Raw genomic sequence first — 23202 nt, forward strand, 5'->3', positions numbered from 1 at the left:
ATGAGATTAGAAAAAATAAATTCTATTTTTTTAAAAATGGGACTCAAACAAAGACATATAATATATTTTATTATTGTTGTTAATAATTTAACACCTGATTTTGTGATTTTTTTTTTTTTTAAGTTTATTAAATTTGAATTTGTATTCTTAAGAGTATTATATTTACATATTTTTCTCAAAAAACTGAATAAAATTATGAGTCCAATGAAACATATGACTATAAATGAACTCTTGACTGATTTTTTAATAAATAAAAATTTTACCAAACAAGCACATAACTTCTTTCTAGAAGATTATTGTAACTAAAGATAACTTATCTTTAGCATGCGTTCCGCCAACATTAGAAAGTGAATGCCTGAATTCGACTCGAATTTGTGGCCTAAAAGAATTCTTGGCTAGTTGGAAAAAAAAAGAAATTATTAATAATAATAATAATAATAAGAATAATAATAAGAAGGACTAATCGATTCAGGAACCTAGAGCCTTCAAATGAGACGATTTATCGCACATTTCAGTGATTTCACCATACAGCTCGAAAACTAGATGTTGGAGACATACCAGTATCTTAAAACACTAAACATTGCAATTCATGTGCTTGTTTGGGTGTGCTTAAATTATTATTTAAACAGCAGGTCTCACAAAATGCATATATATAAAGTAGACAATCAAGACATTAGGTAAAGAAAAATCAATTTCCAGACGGAGCACAATCCAATCCCACTAGGAGAGGATGTTCATTATTTGAATACTCTTTTTTCTATATACTCATTTTCAACCACATATTCACACAATTAAATATTTTGCGTATAAATTCAAAACTTTTCTCTACTTTTTACCTACATTCTCCTGAAAATCACCATTCAAAAAATTGTTATTAAGAAAAAGGGTCATCAAACAGGGGCCTTACAGTCCAACAAGGCCAAGGGCTGAAAATGGAAATACCAATGATCTTTACTTCAAATAAATATCTTCGATGACATTTAAAATTCTTTGCAAGCAAGAATGCAGGAACTCGTGCAAAATGCAAATATAAACCACTACCGATTATTTTCTCAACCATCAAAATTATATTTTTGATTAGTTTCTCGGTGATCAAAATTCAACCAGGGATTAAGAACAATAGGAAATTCGTACTTCATTTAAAATCAGGCTTCTCAGGATATGTGCATCCTGACCTCTGGATAATGACATTTGCAGCATAACATCCTGCTTTTACACAATCTTCAATAGGTTTCTCTTGAACCAATTGAGACAGAAATCCTCCAACAAAAGCATCCCCTGCAACAAATGTAAATGTAAAGTTTTCAAATCACATGCTTCCATCTGGTAGTTGTATAAGATTGTGAGCAGAGTGGTGATGGTATTAGCTAAGTTGAAAGAAGATAGAAGAGTCATTCACTTCAAAGAATAGTAATTGCAGAGGATGTTAATAATGATACACGGCCGGGATTTGAGTCATTAATTGGGGTTGATTTGCTAAGAATAATTAGGGAGTTAAATTATGGCATACAGCCTCCCAACAAACTACAAGTTTTCAATAACTTCAAATTTGTTTGTGTATGATAAGAACATGCCGAGTAGGTAATCAGGCTTTTTGACATTATGAAAAAAGGTAAAGTCACGCACCTGCGCCATTGGTATCAACGAGTTTTTCTTTTGGCAATAAAATTACAGGAAACAACTTCACCTTCCCATCCTCTGCGACAACAACTGGATCTCCGCCCTGAGTGATGACAGTAATTCTTTTGCGTGTTTCATTGACCTTTGGCAATTGGGAAATTTTCAAAGCTATTTCTTCAACATTTTCAGTCTGTTCATAAAAAACTACAGTTAATTATATTACTAAAAAAGATGTCAGCAAATCTCGTATAAAGATTACCTCCCAGCCATGAACTCTGGAGAAAGTTCTTGCCTCTGTTTCATTTCCAAAGACGATGTCAGCATACCTGAACCCAAGTAGTAGGAATCATCAATCAATTTCTCGATGACCCATTCAAAAAGTTAATCAATAGAATAGGATGTTGGCCTTACGGAAATACTTTGTCTTGGACATCCTTGAAGAACTCACAGATAAATGGAGCAGAAAGGTTAGTAGTGAAAATCTGCACTTGCACGAATGATTATAGAGGTAGGAACAGTTTCGTCAGAAAAAAAGCTGTTCAGCAACAAATTGCACAATAAAATTTTGGTGATAATTTTATACCTTATTTTTAGCAGCTGCATGCTCAGCAACAAGCATTATAGAATCTGGGGAAACTGTTAGAAAAAATCCGGCGATGTAGATGTACTTGGCCTTTTCAACTGTCAAAATGTAGAGAGAAATCAGCTTCACAGAATGCTTATACAAAACAAACAGTATCCAAGTTGAAGCTAACTACCCAAAGCCCAATTTTCTGGTCTCTTCAAATGATCAGATTTGTAGCAATTTGCAGCTGACAAATTGGCAATAAGTGATCTGCAACGTATTAACCCAAAATATCGTTAGTAAAGTAGAAAAATGGACACAAAAGACCCTTCAAACGTTTTTTGCTTGGGTTAATAACAGAGTACAAGGGAGCAAACAAAAAAACTTTCTAAAAGAATTTGCTCCAAAAAGATCTAGTAGCTTCACTGACAGCGGCAAAACCAGAAAACTAAACTTCACATGGCTTATCTAAGAAGTTCCATTATAGTGTAAACATGTGCCTCATAAAAATGCTCAAAAGCAAATGATAATGTGTCATTTTTACTAGAAAACAGCTGATGCACAAAATATGAATCATGGAAGTTAATTATGCAGGTAATCTTATGTCTGATATTCTAATAGGTTTTTTAGCACAAATTCTTGAATGAAATTCCATATTAGAGATGCACATTACATCATGAGCTACCAAACATAATTTCAAATATTGCAATATGTTCGATGTGCAAACACTACCAGAGTTCTATAACTGTTCCCTCAACATAAGAAGTAAAAGTCAGATGCCACCATTAATGGGGCCTTCCAAAGATGGACTCTTGTCAAAGTTCTTCCAAATTAGCTTACCACACACCTGTTTCTTCAGCAAATGCAATTCTAGCAAGTAGAAGTCCATTTGCTTTGGGTTGCCAAATGCACATTAAGTCCATGTTTGGTTTTGAGAAAAAAGGGATTTTTAGTAGATTTTATTCAAAGTTGATGACATGTGTGATTGAAAAGTTGCTAAAAAATCATGCATCCAATGAAATGTGTGATTAAAATTAGTTGTTGACTTTGATTTAGATTTTTATCAACTTCTTTAGCTAAACAAAACAGGGGCTAAGTTATTGATGGCTGGAAAGTCCAACTGGACAGCCACCACATTGTAGTAGTTTAATTGCGGAATGTGGCACTCAACATAGATGTAGCTCCACAATGTAATTTTTTAACAGCTTGTTACCGTTCGAGAAATAGTTTGTTAAAGTCAAATCACTTTTATATGCTGATATTTTATCCTATTTTCAGAAATTGCGTTATAAAAGCAGGCAATGTTCCCAAAGAACCAAGCAGAAATGAAAACAACAGGTAAGAACAAGTCCCCAATCTAAAATGTAAAAGGACTAGTGACAATAGTATGATCACTAGAACATCATCAAAAAGATCCATTTTCTTTCTTTTTTGACAATAGCATGATCACTAATACACCATAAGATCTATTTTCTTTCTTTTTCATTTTAGAGTACCACTCACTTCTGTTGAATAAAAGTTAAATGACATCTAGAAAATTATGGTATAAATTTTATCACAGTGGTAAATATCAGAAAAATCCAACTTAGTGAATTAGAAGATAAGATAATACTAAAAAGAAAAAAAAGGATGGTCAGATACAAACACATGGCAGGCTGGGAATAAAATTTTAAATAAATGAAGGAAACTAACCTTTCACCACCAACCACACATACAGCACAAGTACCAGTAGGAGAATCATCTTCATAGTAATGAACCTAATGCAACCACAAGGAAGGGACAGAATATATTTCCATTATGGGATTTTACCTATGAAGAAACTGGAATAAACTAAAAACCAAGGCAGGAATGAAAAAGACAGTAATACAGTAATGGTGAACGGTGCCAACAATATGATGTTAAGCAAATATAAGAAAAGTAAATGACAAAAAGTGATTTTCGCATTACAGCGTTTTTCCTGGACAAGTGAAAATCACGGCCTCATGTCAAATTGTCAGCAATGACAATGATGGATGAGAAAGCTATAAATGGACAAAGAACTTACATTAACTCCAGCTTCTTTTGCATTTTTCTTCATTTCCTCCCCATATTTGTCCTTTCCGATGGAACCCATGTAACTGGTTGCACCAGGAATCTGAAGCATCCACTGTAAAGAACAATTTGAAACTTATTTTACTGTAAAAGCTAGTAGCACAATGTTGTTAACAGTTTTAGATCCATAAAATTGACTTCAGATTACCTGAGCAACTCTGATTGAATTTTGAGTAGCTCCTGTGGTAACAAATTATACAAAACACCAGTAATGCTCAGTAGTACCTTAGTGAAAAATGAGTTTAGACCAGTTTTAAGAACCCAATTTTCGGTTTCAAAAAAATTACCTCCAGCAATGTACTCCACGTTGTAATTTGATGCCATTTCATCATACCTGAGAATACATTCATCAAAATTATTTTCCATACACGATTATGAAAATAATCTTTCTATAGGGTAAAATAAAGAACTCCTTCTTTCCAACACACTTTTCTTCATTATATGGTCGCTTTCTTGTAACTTATTAGCTCAGCCTTAAGATCATCTTCTGAGTAACTGAACTAGCAATACATTTGTTATTGAGTAAAACAATGCTACTTCAGTTATTTGTGTAAAGAGCAAAATAAGATCCAAATTGAAAACACCCAACTGAAGATCTAAAAGGAAAAACAAAAAAGGCATTCTCCCTACTGGTACAAAGAACCCTTAAGGAGACAAAAAAATCAGTTTCAAAATAGGGAAGACAAGGAAAAAAAACAAAAAAAATTCAGAACAAGGAATACACTTCATTGTCAATTTGAACTACCAAAGAACTAGAAATCAAATTTGGGAGAATAAATTTGAGCAATTTAACTAGATACCATTTGAAGTAACAGTACCCATTTGGACATTCCCAAGAAACCATGTTCCTACTCTAATTAAATGAAAAGTGTCATTATCACATTAAAATTTTCACAAATATAACAAATCCATTCCAATAGTGAATTGATCTGTGCTCCGAAGTCTAAATGATACATTGTTTCATCAACATTTTGTAGAATTTAAAATTTGAGGTTTCATTTCTCATGAAAACTTCCACGTAAAACGTATACTGAAGACTGACTGTGAATCAGTTGTCAAGTTACATATATCTCTGCTGAAGTCTTCCAGTTACTCTATGTGACTTTAATATAAAAACCAACAAGCAAGCATAGAACAATATGAATTTGTGTTTCTGGAAAATATATTTTGCATGTCAACAACCAGAACAATCAATAATCTTTTTTTGCATGTGTTTGGTTCATCTGTCCAATGAAATGTCTAGGAGTCATCACTGGTCGGCAACACAAAAGAACTTATTGCCATACAAAGTATAATTGGAAAACGCTGTAGAGTATTAATGTGAAAAAAGAAGCTAATGGATTGTTCACTACAAGTTGCATACAAAACATGCCCAGATTTTATCATTGCTTTTCCGTAAGTATGCATCATAGAGTGAAAAACTTTTTAAAACTTTGTATTTATTAGGATTCTACAATTATATACAAAACAATAAAACAAGTAAAATACAAGAAATATTGCACCAGAAATTTAATTACTACTCTGGGTAAGATAAACCATCCGTCAAAGTAAACAGGGGATATTTACTTACATAGACAAGTGCTTTTCCTCCGCCAGAATTGCATTGTTCAATTTAATATCAAACCTGTGAAAAAATAAAAATGAGCTTAATTATTGCATCATAAAAAATCAGTAGTCCTAACGCACTGATCTGTACAATTATAACTAGTAAATCTGAGATCTTTAAAACATCTAAGTCATACAAGCAGAGAGATCTATTCATTGATAAGAAAAAGAACTCAAAACAATAACTGTTCACAAAAACAATATTACACGTGTGCTAACTTAAATACATAAACCTTCCACTGTTCCACATGTATGGATCTGTGAAATTAAATGCTACGAGGTGAAGCATCAGATAAGCAACTGCTAGATCTCGGTTTAAGCACGCATATACTTAAGAAAAAAAATGGTGTTTTAAAATGTAAAGATTAGAATGAATTACTTGTTCAAGAATTCTTGATCCACGACAGCAGAGATATCCAAAAGCGGGTTTCCCATTCCCAGCAGAATTCCTTCGTACTCCATTTCTGATTTTCGCAACTCAGGAATGGCTGAAAATATCAGTAGCGAAAGAGTACACTGTGTGAGGCTGCGGAGTGGGAAAGGTCAATTTATATAGGGAAGATTGTCCGTTGGTGAACTTGATCATCAATATCTGAATAAAATGCACCACGAGTTACTTGACTTTGAGAAGAAGTACATCTAGGTTAATCAGATCATCCAAACTTTGATTTGCTTCTTGATCTAATTACTCATCTTCAATTTGGTGAAATCAAGTCTCCCAACTTCGTTTTGTTTGCAAATATGATTATTATTTGAATTTTAGTATCAATTTGAATGCTAATTGGACAATAAAACTAAAGTATGATTACCATGTTTGTAGATGCATATCATAAGCCCCCATTTTGGCTGGATTAAAATTAAATCTTTAGTAGATTTTGATCAAAATTGATAAAATATATGATAAAAAAGATGTGTATTTCATGAAATATGTGATTAAAATTAATTGTTAAACTTTGATTTAGATTAAAATTTGAAATTTAATCCTGACTAAGTAGTGGCTAATATATTTTCTTGGAAAAAAATTACTTAAACTAAAAACACGTTTTTACATGTCATTCATTATTATGAATGTTGAAATTAGCGTATTTCTTTAGATAAAAAAGGTAATGGACAAAGTGGTCAGATTTCACAAGTAAATCAAAGTTAGGTTAGTTGATTGCACTAAATTGAATATGAGTGATTGGATGCAAATTGAAGTAGAGTGATGCGAAGATAAATGATCAAGATAAACATTAGCTCAAAGTTGAATGACTCATGATGCTTTATCCATATATTTCATTATAATTTAATAATCAATTCTCAAGAACAATGGTGTAAATCTTCAATAAACTATCATGTGACTCGAGGAAATATGCCTCCTTACAAATTTAGACATGAACTCTTGTATAGTTGAATATGTTAAAGATTAACTTGATACTTTTTCCCAACAAAAGGGTCAATTTTGTTATTAAAACTGTTTATTGAGGACCCAGAGTGCAATTTTGTTATTCTACAAGTGTGATGTTGGTAAGCGAAAGAATTTGTAAAAGTAGGTAAGCTTATACGGAGATTTTGAGTTTTTTCCCGTCAAGCTGATTGTGCTGTACCTTCACTTTTCTCTTAGTTTCATGTTATCTAATTAATTAGAGTGTTAAAGATTAACTTGATACTTTTTCCCAACAAAAGGGTCAATTTTGTTATTAAAACTGTTTATTGAGGACCCAGAGTGCAATTTTGTTATTCTACAAGTGTGATGTTGGTAAGCGAAAGAATTTGTAAAAGTAGGTAAGCTTATACGGAGATTTTGAGTTTTTTCCCGTCAAGCTGATTGTGCTGTACCTTCACTTTTCTCTTAGTTTCATGTTATCTAATTAATTAGAGTATGTTTCAGTTCCATCTTTTGCCCAAAATACATTTAGGAATAGTATTTTGATAGAGAATGTGTAGTTAAAAAATAATTTTTTTTTTTTGCATGTAATATTATCTCATTTAAAAATGTGTAGTTAAAAATAAAAGAAAAAATGTATTTTAAAAATAATGTGGACCAAACAAAGGTTCACATTAAAGATCCGCACTCCCAACTACCTATAAATTTAGCCCCCATTTGAATAAGATAAAAATCAAATTTTTAGAAGATTTTAATGAAAAATGATTAATTGTATGGTTCAAAATTTGTTGGTCATATGAAATGTGTTATTAAAATTAATTGTTGATTTTGATTTAGAATTTAATAAAAAAAAAATTAGTTGGACCAAACAGGAACATAATGTTAACGGTATTCATTTACAGAAGAGTAATATCATTCATCATTAGTTGTACAAATAGCGTTGGATGATTCCACAGATCAAGTCAAAATGGGATTGTGTGTTTTTACGTCTTACAATAATGTCTGATAACATTCATTATTTACTGTGATAGTAAACTACCGAATGATAGATAATACGAGGTGTTCATTGTCAACACGACGATTATCACAACTATCACACAAACACAAGAGAACATACAATAAATGTATAGGTGTCCTCGAGAGTTTACCCAGTGCGCACCTGAAGGGTAGCTGATGCAGATTTCCCCATCAAAAAAATAAAAAATGTATAGGCATCATTGCAGGTGATCAGAACCGTATGGTATAGTTTGGTAGGTGGAAGCGGGATTCATCAATGCGATCACCACCCTGATACCACAATCTTGAGATATACAGATTTTTGACAGGTGAATCTTTGTTCATTTTGAAGAAGAAAGAAAGAAATAATTCAAAATATTTAATGAACTTTGATAAATACTTGCAACAAGTATTGTTCTTTAGTACAGAAAAATCCTCACTTAAAGCAATATTTACATGTCATTTGCTTACAGACAAATCAAAACAAAACAGGAGTAAGGTAAAAAAAGATAGTTTAAACAGAAGTTTGTTTCGTGTGAAAAGATTTTTTTTTATCGGGTAAATAAATATATATTGATCAAAATTTCAACTTCAATTACTCCGGGCATTCCCGGACATAGAAATCAAGCATTATAAAATATCTAAAGATCCAAAACACCAGACACAAAATGAAACCAAACATAAAGTTTCAAGAGTTTTTGCAATTTCGTCTAATCAAAACTAGAACATGAAGTGTTGAACCTCTATGCTAATGTAAGCATTCCCCTTCTTGTTGAATCATTCATGTGAAATGATTTTTTAACAGATGGGAAGAGGATTTCCATTCCAACCCTTTAGGCATTCTAACAATGGATCGATCAGTCCTTTGCTCATTGCAGTGAACACCTTGTCAAATTCCTCGCCAGGTGACCTAACTTTTTCTCCAGTCAACAACTCGGTTTCGAGCACCTCTCGAACAAATTTGTACAGTGGGAAGGATCGACACTCCTTAATCCGTTAGGAATTTTTGGATTCCTACTCTTGAAGGCGATTTTTGCACTCTCAACTTCTTTAGGCAAGATGGACTTTAGTTCATCCTCAAAAGCTCAAATCTTCTAGAAGATGGAAGAGCTTGCGTTTCCCTCGTTCACACCATTTTCCAATGCACGATCAACTAGAACCTGCCATAGTTTTTGCATCAATGGGTAGGTTGCACTGCAAGGTTCATCGATGTAGGTAAAGACATATTCAAGATCCACCACACAAATCCAATCTTTCTCATAGAATCGTGAAGGGTGAAGTTTCCCATTGGCTCCCATTGTTAGAGTTCGTTTGGCTACTTGGCTAATAGTATTCTTGGCAGTGTTCCTCAAATTCTCCTCCAAGTGCCTCAAATCTATTGCTTGGCATAACGCCACGAGATAAGTGGATGACATGGATGTCAAGATATCTACAGCTTCAGCAGTTTTTTGAGACGAAATCAAACCCAACGTGTTTACATCTTGGTTGTGTTGCTTGGCACTCTAGACATGGTTTGTGACTGGATTTGCCAAAAACTAGAGTTTGAACAGTAAAAAGCTATAGCAATTTCCGTCCCCTTGAAACCGTAATTCAAACTTGGATTCCTCCCACCTGAAAGATTAGATTGCAATCCATTATTGTAGAATTCATTAACCAGCTTAGAAAATTGAGTAAACATCAACTTTCCAATTGATGCAATAGCCAATCTAGCATTGTCCATGAAACTCCAATTGGTGTAACCTGGAAGTTGCCACCGTATAATGCCTTGTTCCTTGAAACATTGATCAATGGATTATTGTTCATTGAGTTTATTTCCCTATCGATCATTTTCGTTGCAAAGCGAATGACTCTGATTTGAGGCCCAGCCATTGTGGGGACATTCTAAGCCTATACTAGCCTTGTTTTGGTTTTTGTAGTAGATCCATTTCGTGTAACTTTTGAGCAGCCTTCACATAGGAACTACCATCCAAAATGTGTTCTATTATAGCTGCAGCGTCTATTTGCCCCCTTTTTGGGTGTTTTCTCCACGTGAGAGAAGTTATTTTGTGGAAAGTGGGGGTACTTTCCACTTTCTCCCAAGTCAATTTAAAAGGTCCCAAATGCAAAGACAAAAATGGAGATAGAGATAGAGAGAGAAGAACGAGAGAGAGAGAGAGAGAGACAAATGATTTTTAGTTCTTCTTGCCAATGATCGAGGCTCATTTGTGGTCCGATTAAATTGAAATGTCAGCACGTTATTCCTAGCGAAGAGAGCTACGTTTTGACTAGAGCTGATCGTCCAGATCCCTTTCATTTCTCTAGGCAATACACACATGTTTAGTGAGATTTTCTCCTTGTTATTGTGTGTCTCTATTTTGGTATCTTTTTGTTGTTGGTATATATGTGTTCTTGATGTATTGGTAGCCTCTAGATTGTGTTCTGGTAAAGAAAAATTGTGTATCCCATTATTTTTCATAGTAGAAGGCTTCTACTGGACTAGGTCCCGGGGTTTTTCCTTTCATCGGTTTTCCGTTAACAAATCTTTGTGTTCAACTGTTAAATTTCTTGCGGTGTGAGTGAGTTGTTATTATTATTATTGTCATTTTAACTCTGAACATTTGAGGGGCTGAAATACTGTTTCCACTGTTTGTCTTACTGGTTCAACTCCAACAAAGTGGTATTGGAACGATTGGTAGAGTCTCTATATTTCTGGTGAGAATTAAAATGGAGGATTCGGCTAGTGGCATGGTTAAACTCACAACTTCCAATTATTCTATTTGAAAGACTAAGATGGAGGATATTTTGTATTACAAAGATCTATTTGAACCTATTCAATTGAATGGCAAGAAACCCGATTCTAAGACTGATGAGGATTAAAAAAAGTTGAATAGAAAGGTGTTGGACATATTAGGCAGTGGGTTGATCAAAGTGTCTTCCATCATATAGCCAAAGAAATAGATGCATGTAGTCTTTGGCAAAAATTAGAAGGTCTTTATGAAAGAAAATATGCACAGAACAAGGCCTTCGTGATCAAAAGGCTTGTAAATTTAAAGTACAGGTTGGTAATTGTTTCAAAGCACTTGAGCAGCTTTTAAGGGTTGTTGAATGAGATGTCTACCACGAAGCTTACACTAGATGATGAGGTACAGGCTTTACTTCTGCTAAGCTCCTTACCAGACAGTTGGAAAACTTTAGTTCTCTCTAAGTAATTCAGAGGAAAGAAGACTAATGGTCTCTATGGAACAAAAGCAAAATTAATCCATGGAGATGTGAATATTGTTGAAAATAAAGCTTCCACTGAGCTATGGCATAAGCGGCTTAGCCATATGAGTGAAAAGGGACTTCAAATTCCTGATAGAAAGAAGCTTCTAGACAATGTGAAAGGTACATCATGATTCCATTGTACTCAATGTTTAGTTGGAAAGCAAAGCAGAGTTGCATTTTGTAGATTCCATGCATTTAGAAAATTCATATTCTTGATTTTGGTCACATTGATGTTTACACAAGTAAATCTCGAGGTGGTGCATTGTATAATGTTACATTTATTGATGATCACTCTAGAATAGTGTTCACATATCTATTGAAATCTAAAGATCAGGCGTTGGAAGTATTTAAAGATTTTCATTTGAAAGTTGAAAGAGAAATTGGAAAGCAGTTAAAATGTGTCAGAGCAGATAATGGCGGTGAGTACCATGGGCCATTTGAAGAGTACTGCAGAAAATATGGCATCAGGCTCGAGCAAAATGTTCCAAAGACTTCACAACAAAATGGGGTGGCAGAAAAAATGAACATGACTATTTGTGAGAAAATTAGAGGTATGCTCTCTCATGCAAAATTGCCTAAGCACTTTTGGGCCGAGGTAATGAGGACAGTAGTTGACTTGATTAATCTTTCTCCATCAATTATTTTGAATGGTGATATTCCAGAGAGTTTTTGGACAAAGAAAGATATATCTCTTAATCAATTAAGAGTTTTTGACCGTTGGGTATTTGTTCATATTCCTAAAGATAAAGGATCCAAGCTTGATAGCAAAGCAAAACAATGTATCTTCTTGGGATATGCACATGAAGAATTTGGTTATAGGTTGTGGGATCCAATGAATAAAAAGATCATCAGGAGTAGAGATGTCTTCTTTGAAGATGAAACCATTGAAGAGTTGGATTAGACTAAGAAGCCAAATTCAGTCAATGATGAACAAATCAGTTCAATTCCACATAAATTAGATCCTGTGGTGCATGATGAACATAGAGAAAATGTGCAAAAGGAACATGGTAGTTATGATGAAGCCATTGCACAGGATGATGCAGCGCCAGATCAAAATCAAGAGGAAACTTCTTCTGAGGTGCTAATTGAAGTAGAGTTGAGAAGATCTACTAGAGAGGTATTCTAGTACTGAGTATGTGTTTCTTTATGATGGGAGAGAGCCAAAATGTTTTCAGGAGGTTCTACAACATGACCAGAAAATGGAATGGTTAAAAGCTATACAAGAAAAGATGAAAACCTTGCATAAGAACCAAACTTATGATCTAATGGAGTTGCCTAAAGACAAGAAAGCACTAAAGAACAAATGGGTGTTCAGACTAAAGGTTGAACCAAATAGTTTACAACCAAAGTACAAGGCAAGGTTAGTTGCGAAGGGGTTTGGTCAGAAGAAAGGTATTGATTTTGAAGAAATCTTCTCTCCTGTGGTTAAAATGTCTTCAATCCGAGTTGTGTTAGGCTTGGCAGCTAGTATGAATTTGGAGATTGAACAACTTGATGTGAAGATCGTTTTCCTCCATGGTGACCTTTAAGAGAAAATATACATGAAGCAACCAGAAGGATTTATAGCTAAAGACAAAGAAAATCTTGTATGACAGTTGTAGAAAAGCTTATATGGTCTCAAACAGGCACCAAGATAATAGTATAAGAAATTTCACAAATGGTTGATGATGGATATACCAGAACGAGTTCTGATCATTGTGTGTTCATAAAGAAGTTCTCTGATGGGGAATTTATTATTCTTTTGCTCTGACGACATGTTGATTTTTAGTTGTAACACTGAAAAAATTAAGAAGCTGAAAAAGGAGTTGAGCAAGTCTTTTAAGATGACGGACTTGGGACCTGCAAATCAAATTCTCGGTATAAAAGTCTCTAGTGACAGGAAGAATGGAAAATTACGGCTATCACAGGAAGGTTATATCGAAAAGCTATTACATATGTTCAATATGGACAAGGCAACATCAGTAAACTCTCCACTTGCAAGTCATTGGAAACTAAGTTCAACGCAAAGTCCTTCAAGTGAGAAAGAAAATGAAGAAATGAAGAATGTGCCCTATGCATCAGCTATGGATAGTCTAATGTATTTCATGGTATGCACAAGGCCAAAAGTTGTTCATTTGTTGGAGTTGTCAGTAGATTTCTCTCTAATCCTAGAAAGGAACACTGGATAGCAGTGAAGTAGATTCTCAGGTATCTCAGAGGGACTTCTAAGATATGTTTATCTTTTGGCACTAGCAAACATGAACTTGTTGGGTTCATAGATGCAGATATGGCTGGTGATGTTAACTCTAGAAAGTCTAATTCTGGGTATTTAATTATTTTTTCAAGGGGAGCAGTCTCGTGGCAATCAAGACTACAGAAATGTGTTGCTCTATCTACCATAGAGGTTGAATGTATAGCCATCACTGAAGCTAGCAAGGAGTTGCTATGGATGAAGAAGTTTTTACAAGAACTGAGCTTAGAGCAAGAGAAGTATATACTCTATTGTGACAGTCAAAGTGTTGTTCATCTCAATAAGAATTCAACCTTCCACTTAAGATCCAAACATATTGAAGTCGGGTATCATTAGATTTGAGATGCTCTAGAGATGAAGAAGTTACAGTTTGAGAAAATCCATACTGATGAGAATGGTTCATATATGATGACAAAGCCATTGCCATGGAGAAACTACATGTATGTAGAAGGGAAGCGGACATGGTGAAGTCCCTCACGCAGTCAGAAGGAGGAGATTTGTTGGGTGTTCTTTCCACGTGAGGAAAGTTATTTTGTGGGAGAAGTGGGGTCACTTTCTACTTTCTCCCAAGTCAATTTAAAAAGTCTCAAATGTAAAGACAAAAATAGAGATACACGCACACAGAGAGAGAGAGAGAGAGAGAGAGAGAGAACAGAGAAATGAACGAGAGAAAAAGACAAATGGTTTTAGTTCTTCTTGCCAATGATTGAGGCTCATCTGTGGTCCGATTAAATTGAAATTTAAGTATGTTGTTCCTAACGAAGAGAGCTATATTTTGACTGAGCTGATCATCCAGATTCATTTCCATTTCTCTGGGCAATACATACTTATTTAGTAAGATTTTCTCTTTATTATTGTATGTATCTATTTTGGTATCTTCTTATTGTTGGTATCCAAGAACTATCCGTTCTTAATGTATTAGTAGCCTATAGATTGCGTTCTGGAGAAGAAAAACTGTGTATCCATTATTTTTCATAATGGAAGGCTTCTACTGAACTAGGTCTCGGGGTTTTTCCTTTCATAGGTTTCCCTGTCAACAAATCTTTGCATTCAACTATTAAATTTCTTGCAATTTGAGTGAATTATTATTATTGCCATTTTAACCCTGAACATTTGAAGGGTTGAAATACTATTTTCACTGCTTGTCTTACTCGTTCGACTCCAACATCTGGATGGTGGTTCAATTTGTGCATCAAATGATCAGTAAATTCAGGTTTCTCGTTCATTACTTCAGCAAAAATTGCTGATAAAACTTCAGATAGAAGAGCCGCAATCTTAATCTAAAAAAGAACAATCAACGCCAAGCCAAAAACCAATTGCTATGCCATTAACAAGTGCAAGGCCATCTTTAGGCTCCAACTCAAAAAATCCTCCACTAACGCCAGAAAGCTTTAAGGCTTCCTTAGCATTTAGAGTCTCTCCAGCAGGACCCACGACCTTTGAATTGGGCCAACCGATCAAGAAATTGACAATGTAGAATAAAGGAACAAGATCATCGATTGCAGTGATCGTCCATGTAATGGAAAGCATAGAGTGATATTGTGGTTAAGAAATTTTGTCGAACCTTCAAGAATCCACCTCCACTAAAAAGAATTTATACCCTTTTGCATCTAGAGTATTGAGCGAGATTAGATTCTTTTTCAGGTCTAGAACATGTCGAACTTAATCAATTATTCCTACTGTCCTATCCCACAATCTAAATCTGACTCGACATATCCTAGCAATATGGCAAGACTGGTTGTTTCCCATTATAACTCTACCTTGCTAAATAGTCTCATATGTCTAAAAGAGATTTCGATTGGAACACATGTGATGCGAACATGCTGAATCGAGAATCCACTCCTCGTCAGGCCTATATTCCACCTCAGGTATGATGATCAACATCACATCTCCGCCATCTGAAAAATCTTCAACTACATTTGTTTCGTCTGAAATCAAAGGTTGAACTCCACGATTTGTAGCTAAATCACTTTTAGCCTACAATTTATCTCGATTCTTCCGAATATGTCCCTTACATCTGTAGTAAAGGTAAAACAAGTTGCTATTATTTTTCGATCTGCCCCTCCGTCGACCACCATGAGATACGATAGCTTCATCATCCTTGATGTAGCTCCAATCAAATGCTTCAACCTTTCCTTTGAATGCAAAGCATCATAGACGTCGTTTATAGTCAAAATATTCAAACTATTCAAAATGGTGTCCCCAAAACGAGGCATAAGAGCCAGGCAGCAAACACAACAATATCAAGGCCAGATCATCTTCATCGTACTTAACCTTCCACACCTCCATATCTACAACTATTTCCTTAAATACGGTGATATGGTCCTCCAGTGACCCTCCTTCCGCCTTGGATGGGAATATAACTTCTGCTTTAGAGTCAGTTTGCTCATGAGACTTTTAGTCATGCATAACTGCTCCAATTTCAACCACAAAGTAACCGTTGTTTTCTCATTCACGACATCCTACAGAATATTGTTGAATAAATGAAGATGGATCTGCGATAAAGTCTTTAGATCCTTCCATTGTTTCTCTTCTACTGTCCAATCAGCTGGCTCTTCTCAAAACCCAGTAGCACATCGTCCAAATTCAGTTGTGCCAAAATAGCCCTCATCTTTACGTGCCACAAAGAAAACTTTGTATTACGATCCAGCAGTGGAATGTCATACTTCATAGTAGTTATCTCTGAAAAAACCTCAACCAATCCGTAGAAGAAAAACCCGGTTCTCATACCACTTGTTGGACCCCGAGAAATTGTAATGAATGAGATTAATTACACAATATGAAGTAATATAGATCATAACAAGAAATAAGATTAAAAGTAAAGAATAACAAAGAGAGTTAATACAGATGAACGATGTATATTAACTGACAATATTGAGAGAAATTACAGACACGACAATAATATTTAAACAAAACTGATAGAGGAGCCTTATATTTATAGGTCACATTCCAAACCCTAAAAAAGTCTCAAAAGGTAAGAAAATCTGTTAAAATTAAGTTACAATTGTACATAGAACTTCAACCAGGAGATGATTTCCTTTCCTTATTCAACTTGGATACAATCTTCCTTTCCAAGTAAAAATCAAATACACAATCTCACAAGACTCTTAACCATATTTATGTCACAAAACCTAACATTTATTGCATCCGGTTCGGTCCTGGTTGAACTTTTTAACACTTCACCGTTTCCAAGTTGATGACCGGGTCGATTTTCAAAACATTGATTTTCTGTATAAATTTATACATCTCTTCATGATGCATAGATAATTTTCTATTTTATGAGTTGATTGTAAGTTATGATTTATCATATTTGAGTTATAATTTATTATGAGTTTTGACTGCGAGTTATGATTTATGAGTTATGATGTGAAAATTTGGAATTTTGTGAATTTGAAAATATGTGATATATGTGAATTGTGGCATATGAATATGTGACAAGAGAAAATGATAAATTTACGATTTGGTGCATTTATATATAAATTGAAGAATTGTTAATACAATTTAATGAAATATTAATTAACATCATTGCTATTACAAGTGTTGACTATCGATGGTCAATGACCACCCTAACTGACTTCAAATCCTGGATCTGTCATTGAGTCGAAGACTGCTGCATAAATGTTGTCTAGAACAATATCTAAAGAGTTCTTGATTACTTAGTACAGTTTGGCAAAGCTTTTTTTTTTAAAGCCAGTCAAACGTATGTTTTATCCACACATTTTGAATAATTGACAAATTACTAGTCAATTATTATCTAGACATTTCATTGGACCCATGACTTACAAACACTTACATACATTGCAAAACTTTTTGGGTGTGTGTATATATATATAAAAGAAAAGTTGGAGAAATTATTTTTTTACCTGATTAACTTGGAGAAATTATTTTTTTACCTGATTAACTCCTTTTGGAGGGCACCACCTTGCTTTCTTCTTTTTTTTTTTTTTTTTTTTTAGGAGGAATCATATCTTTTAAGTTCTAATATCATTAATTAGGTTTAACTCTTTTTTTTCCCCCAAAAATCAGGAGATAATTAGCTTTTTATCCGTAGCTTTGTTGCACTACCTACTGCTACTTTAGCCCTCGTTCAGTTCCATTATATTTATTGAGTTTGAATGTACTTTATGATATATCTAATTGTGTGAAAACACCTCATGAAGATCCGATTCATTTTGAATTAAATCCAATTTTCTGCCATTATTTTAAGGGTTTTTTTGATTCAATTTTGTGGCCTTTTTTTTTTTTTTACAAGGTATCAAATTCTTGACTAATCCTTGGGTCTGTGATCCGGCCTCTCTTCACACAGTCCAGTTAATCGCGGGATGTGCCTCCAACTAGCCAGGGTCCGAGCCCTCCCCACCTGATCTGCCAAAGTGTCAAGCAAGCCAATCCAAGTTGCACCTTGCCTTCCAAGAATAATCCTTGCCTTCCAAGATTTATCTTGCCTTCCAAGAATAAATCCTTGCCTTCCAAGAACCCCATGAATCGAACTCACGACCTCTGATCTGCCAGGTTTGACAGAGCCCGTCCTTTGCCAGTGGAGAAGTGCCCCGGGGGGCGGCACCACCTTGCTTTCTTCTCCTAGGGGAAGTGGCACCAAAATTGGTGGTGATAGCATAACTGTCAGTTGCTTTATTCATACTACCCATAACCCAATCACTGTTGGCCTTGACATCGGCCCTGGCCGCCTCCGCCAGCTCTACCATGATAGCATTATCTTTGGCAGCTATCGTCGCCACCTGGGGATATGGTCAAGGTTTCATCGTCGTGCTTCACCATTGGCTTCCAGAACTCCTTTACCATGCGCTTCACCTTATCCAAATAGCTGCCCTTTATTGAGTCAGCTTCCATTCCCCAGTTCAATGGATCCTTCAAGCAAAATCCAAAACTTTGCTATCATTTTCCATTGTACACTCCATACGTGAAAGAATGGAAAACAATGAAACGATATATATAAGCAGTCATATTTATAGAAAGTGGGGTGGGGGTAGGGGTGGGGATGCATTAATGTGGTTGGTAAAGTTTGTGGCTTCAAATAAGGAGTATGGTTTGTGGCTGGCAGTAGTACGAGTGAGTAACGGTGGTTGACGGCCGACCATATGTGGGTTAGTTGAAGATTAATCTTCACCATAGTTTTGTACTTTGTTTTAATTAACGTTTTGGATTTGCTTAAATATGGATATAGGGCAGATTTAGTGTGAACAATAGGGTTCGTCGTCCTCGTGCTAAATCTAAAATTCAAGATTTTTCAATAGATTTTACACAAAATTTCCATTTTTTTTTATAATTTTCAATTTTGCCCCCACAGTTAAAATTTTGTGAAATTTGCCTCCACAATTCTACTCTCCTAGCTTAGCCCATATAGCTGATTTTTTATTTTCTTATTTTTAAAAGAAAAGTGTTGGTCAGTGGGACTAAAAATTATTCATAATTAGTGAATTGCAATTACAAACAAAGATTATTTTGGACCAAATTATTAGAATTTCTGCTATTTCTTTTATCTAACACGATTTTTACACGAACAAGATTCAAGGAAGCAACTAACTGATATTGTAATAAATAGCATTTTTTTTCTCTCTTCTTAAGAATTTTTGGATTTTTTCATCTATTAATTTGAGATGGAATATCATGAAAAAGATGGAGCGAGTTTGTAAGATTTGATGTTGTTAGTTGAGAAAAATTTCGATGGAGCGGTTGCACCATTCTACTTGGTGCGGCCACTGAATGGGGAGCCATCACCTCATCGAGTTGCCCATCCTCACCCAATGAGGTAAGGTCATCTCGAGACTCTTTTTTCTCTCTCGCTTTTCATCTAAAATCTAAAGGTGGGACCACCAATAAGGTGGTGGCTCTCCATTTGACGGTTGCATCACATAGGACGGCAGTCATAGTGTAAATAAACTTATCCTTTTAACATTGTTCTCTCTGAAGTAATAGTGAAACAAACCTCCGTGCCCTCCTGGTGGCGTGGTGTGCTTCTATTATAGTGAGCAGTGTTATTTGCAAAATGAGGTCGGGGCTTTCTCCTTCATTTTTATCTCTAGCGTGAGAATTAGCATTGAATTTAGAAGTGTAGGGGAAAGCGAAGTGTGTATTCCGATAGCCAAAGTTTTTCAAATCCATATCTATCTCGCCTTAGAGATATTTATAGGTGATTGAAACCCTGTAATTGTTGTGTGGTTTTATTGCCACGTAGGGATGTCAACGAATCGAAACTTGAGACTCAAGCTCGACTCGGTTAAAATGATCGAGCTTTTTTCAGGCCCGAGCCGTGCTGAGCAAAAGCTCGCCCAAAAATTTTAAATCGAGCATTTCCGAGCCGAGTCGGGTAGGCCCTTTTTTTATATTTATTTTATATTAAGCCTTTGGCTACCTTAAAAAGACAGCAGTTTGCTGCCACCTACAATTTATTTATTTACTATAAAGGCTCATGGGCTGACTCTCCAAAATGGGGCTCGGGTCTGCCGAGCCTCAAGTTGAGCAGCTCGAGCTTTTCTCGGGTCGAGCCGACAAGCCTGATTGACATCCCTAATTGCCACGTGTCCCACATAGCACCTCTCACTATACGCACGTTATGAGTGGAGGACCATCGTTTATTTAGCGGTTGATTGTGTCCATGATATCCGTTAAACAAACTTCATACGATTCGACGATATTTTCATGAAAGAGCGTTATGTTGGACTTGTAGCGTCGTATGGCCTCATATGGGTCGACTGCTTAGCATTGATGTAGAGGGCCTCTTAATGGTCGACGACCTAACATGGATGTAGAAAGTTGTAGAGGGTCTCTCAGTGGTCGATGGCCTAGCATGGTGTAGAGGGTCTCTCAATGGTCGACGACCTAGCATGAGGTGCTCTATGTAAGGTGTTCATGGGATAGCATTCACCTCGTCGGTTGTGGTGAGCAGTTATTGGTACTATCTCTTGCTGGTCGATTACCGTCAGCCACACCTAAGGCTGCGTCGATCGGCCCCCCGAAAGATGGCTCGGTCGATATGCTCGTCCCTTCATTATCACTTGCATTGGAAGAAGTCAAGATAGTTTTGTACATGATAAGAGGAAAGTTAAGTTCAAAAGCTAGAATAAAGGAAGAAAGGTGGAAGATGTTATCTTGGCTATTGAAGAAGCTAGAGGTTGTAAAATGAGGAATAAATAAGGACTCCCCCCTTTATTTAGAGCAATGATTTTGAATTTTTTTGGGGGAAGTCTCCCCGTAGAACCAAACCCACTCATGGGCCACCATGTGTATGGTATTGTCACCACCATACTTCACTTGGATCGCTTAACCCACTCACACTACACCAAGTGTCGACGAGAGAGGAGTAGATCTTTAAAAAAAAAAAAGGTAGTAAGCGGAGGGATAAAAATGCTACTCTTTCTCGATAACTATCGACAAAAATGTAGAGAGGCTAGTGATGTTAGATAGTACCAATAACCGTTCACCACAACCGTCGAGGTGAATGCTACCACATGAACACCCTACGTAGAGCAACTCCATACTAGGATGTCGACCATTGAGAAGACCTCTACATCCATGCTAGACTGTTAACCATATGAGGCCATCCAACACTACAAGTCCAACATAACGCCGATTCATGAAAATATCGTTGAATCGGATGAGGTTTGTTTAACGATTATCACGGACACAACCAACCACTAGATAAACGGTGGTACTCCACTTAGAACGTGAGGTGCTATGTGGGACATATGGCAATAAAAACGCATGGCAGTTACAAGGCTTCAATCACCTATAAATATCCTCAAGGGAAGACAAGTGTAAATCTGAAAAACTTTGGTTATCTGAATACACACTTCGCTTTTCCCTACACTCCTAAATTCAATACTAATTCTCACGTAAGAAGTAAAACGAGGGAGAAAACCCGTGACCTCATTTTGCAGGTAACACTTGTCCACCGAAATAGCAGAGACACCCTACATCGCCATGAGGGCACAAAGGTTTGAGCTATTTTAGGCAATTAGTTATTGGATAAAGCTACTTTGCTAGGAGAATTTGACATAAAGCTTGACATAATTTTATGTGCTAGTAGATGATTGCATGGAAAAGCTTATTGTATTTTAAATTGACCAATAATAGAATACCAATTGACATTATGTTAACATTGATGTTCATGTAGCATGATTGTTAATTATTTGATTCTTTCATCAATTTTTCATCACTACCACACCCAAACTTCGATTTTAATATTACTCGAGTACCAATGGGAAAATTGTCAATTTTAAAATGTCAATAACGACATACAACAAAAAATTCTTATAACAATATTTACATTTACCCTATTTACGCCAGTGACTCGTGACTCGATATATACATTTAAACTCACCAATGAACTCGTATCTTGACGACCTCATACATTAAACTTTGCCAATGAACATACGGCTTAGCACGTTCACGTAAGAGAACCAGACAAAATTTCCTGGAAATTATGATTTATTCATTGTATCTTCGTGTTTTTATTAGAAGGGAACTTCAAGGAATTTAAGATTTATTGCTTTAAACGGTGAGAGATCAAATGCAATGTATAAAATCAAGCAATTGAAGATAGCAAAATTACCTAAAATGGAAAACAGATGACATGCCCAGCAAGGGCGTTATTTCTGCAGCAAACAAAAACATTTTATTATTTTTATTTTTATTTTTATTTTTTTGGATAAGTCTGCAACAAACAAAAACTCAGATAACTTGTTAATATGACGATCTTAGATTCTCTGCTCCATTGCTTCACAATTTGACCTGTAAAATTGAAAGGGTGAAGGAAGAAGCTCCCATGGCAATAAATATACTTCCACCTCTTTCCCCTCTCGTTTTGGTCTACATTCAGCACATTATATCCTATGTATACATATGATAAAAGTACATATAAACTCAATAAGGAACAAAGATTTAATACAAGAAAGCGCAAGTTCATAGCAACCGGGCGCATCTTGATGCCAAGTATGAGTTGTTACACAAAATCAAGCAACCCAAATAGCATTTTACGCCCGGCTTCTACAAACAGAGAACAAAGGTTACAAGCCCTGGGAAGGTGATTGTGGGACCTTGTGCAGCCCAGGCTCGACCTCCTGATATCCAACTGGTTTATTTGACAAACGACGTTTGTAGCGGTTCAGTACAGATGCCAAATTTATTTTTCCCTTGGGGAAAGCAACGTCACCAGCTGCAGTGCCTGATCGACCCTTTCGGCAAGATATAGCGGTTTCAACATCTTTGATGACATCTAAAAGCGAAGCTGCAGTAGTAAATTTTCCCCGACCTGGCTTCGGAGGTGGGGGCAAGCTCCCATTTGAAATTGGGGGACTTGACCTTTGCTGGTAGTCTACAGAAAGCTGAAGGCAGAAGCAGGGAGCCATTGGAGAACGAGGTTTAGAAAAGGCTAGATCAATAATCCCCTGCAGAAAGATGCATACATGTAACAAAAGGTAATTGAGGAAACTGCAGATAACAGAATAAAAATGTTATTGTTGGGTT

The 23202-nt window shown here is 35.7% G+C and overlaps 2 protein-coding genes and 1 pseudogene across 6 annotated transcripts in view; all 3 read right to left on the reverse strand.

Moving 5' to 3' along the window:
• Positions 1 to 925: 925 nt before the first annotated feature.
• On the reverse strand, positions 926 to 6550 carry LOC111365426 (adenosine kinase 2-like). 2 transcript variants are annotated; one of them, XM_022985969.1, is made up of 12 exons: positions 6261 to 6550; positions 5847 to 5900; positions 4564 to 4610; positions 4425 to 4456; positions 4230 to 4331; positions 3878 to 3942; positions 2379 to 2455; positions 2204 to 2301; positions 2032 to 2102; positions 1880 to 1946; positions 1627 to 1810; positions 926 to 1323 (listed from the first exon to the last, which is right to left on the reverse strand). In XM_022985969.1, the coding sequence occupies exons 1-12, from the start codon at positions 6341 to 6343 to the stop codon at positions 1310 to 1312; spliced, it is 894 nt and encodes a 297-aa protein (XP_022841737.1). In that variant the 5' UTR covers positions 6344 to 6550; the 3' UTR covers positions 926 to 1309. The 2 variants fall into 2 exon arrangements, with proteins under 2 accessions (XP_022841737.1, XP_022841728.1); XM_022985960.1 differs by having other exon boundaries at positions 926 to 1278; positions 6261 to 6549.
• Positions 6551 to 8864: 2314 nt separating this feature from the next.
• On the reverse strand, positions 8865 to 18638 carry LOC111373290 (annotated as a pseudogene).
• Positions 18639 to 22412: 3774 nt separating this feature from the next.
• LOC111365436 (ethylene-insensitive protein 2-like) overlaps positions 22413 to 23202 on the reverse strand; it is an 8107-nt gene continuing 7317 nt past the window's right edge. For all 4 annotated transcript variants that reach the window (XM_022985993.1, XM_022986000.1, XM_022985981.1 and 1 more), the window contains exon 8: positions 22413 to 23123. In XM_022985993.1, coding sequence (XP_022841761.1) covers positions 22743 to 23123 — 381 coding nt within the window. In that variant the 3' untranslated portion in view covers positions 22413 to 22742. The remainder of the gene's footprint in view (positions 23124 to 23202) is intronic.

This window comes from Olea europaea, chromosome 2, assembly GCF_002742605.1.
Source record: "Olea europaea var. sylvestris chromosome 2, O_europaea_v1, whole genome shotgun sequence".
Lineage (NCBI taxonomy): Eukaryota > Viridiplantae > Streptophyta > Magnoliopsida > Lamiales > Oleaceae > Olea > Olea europaea.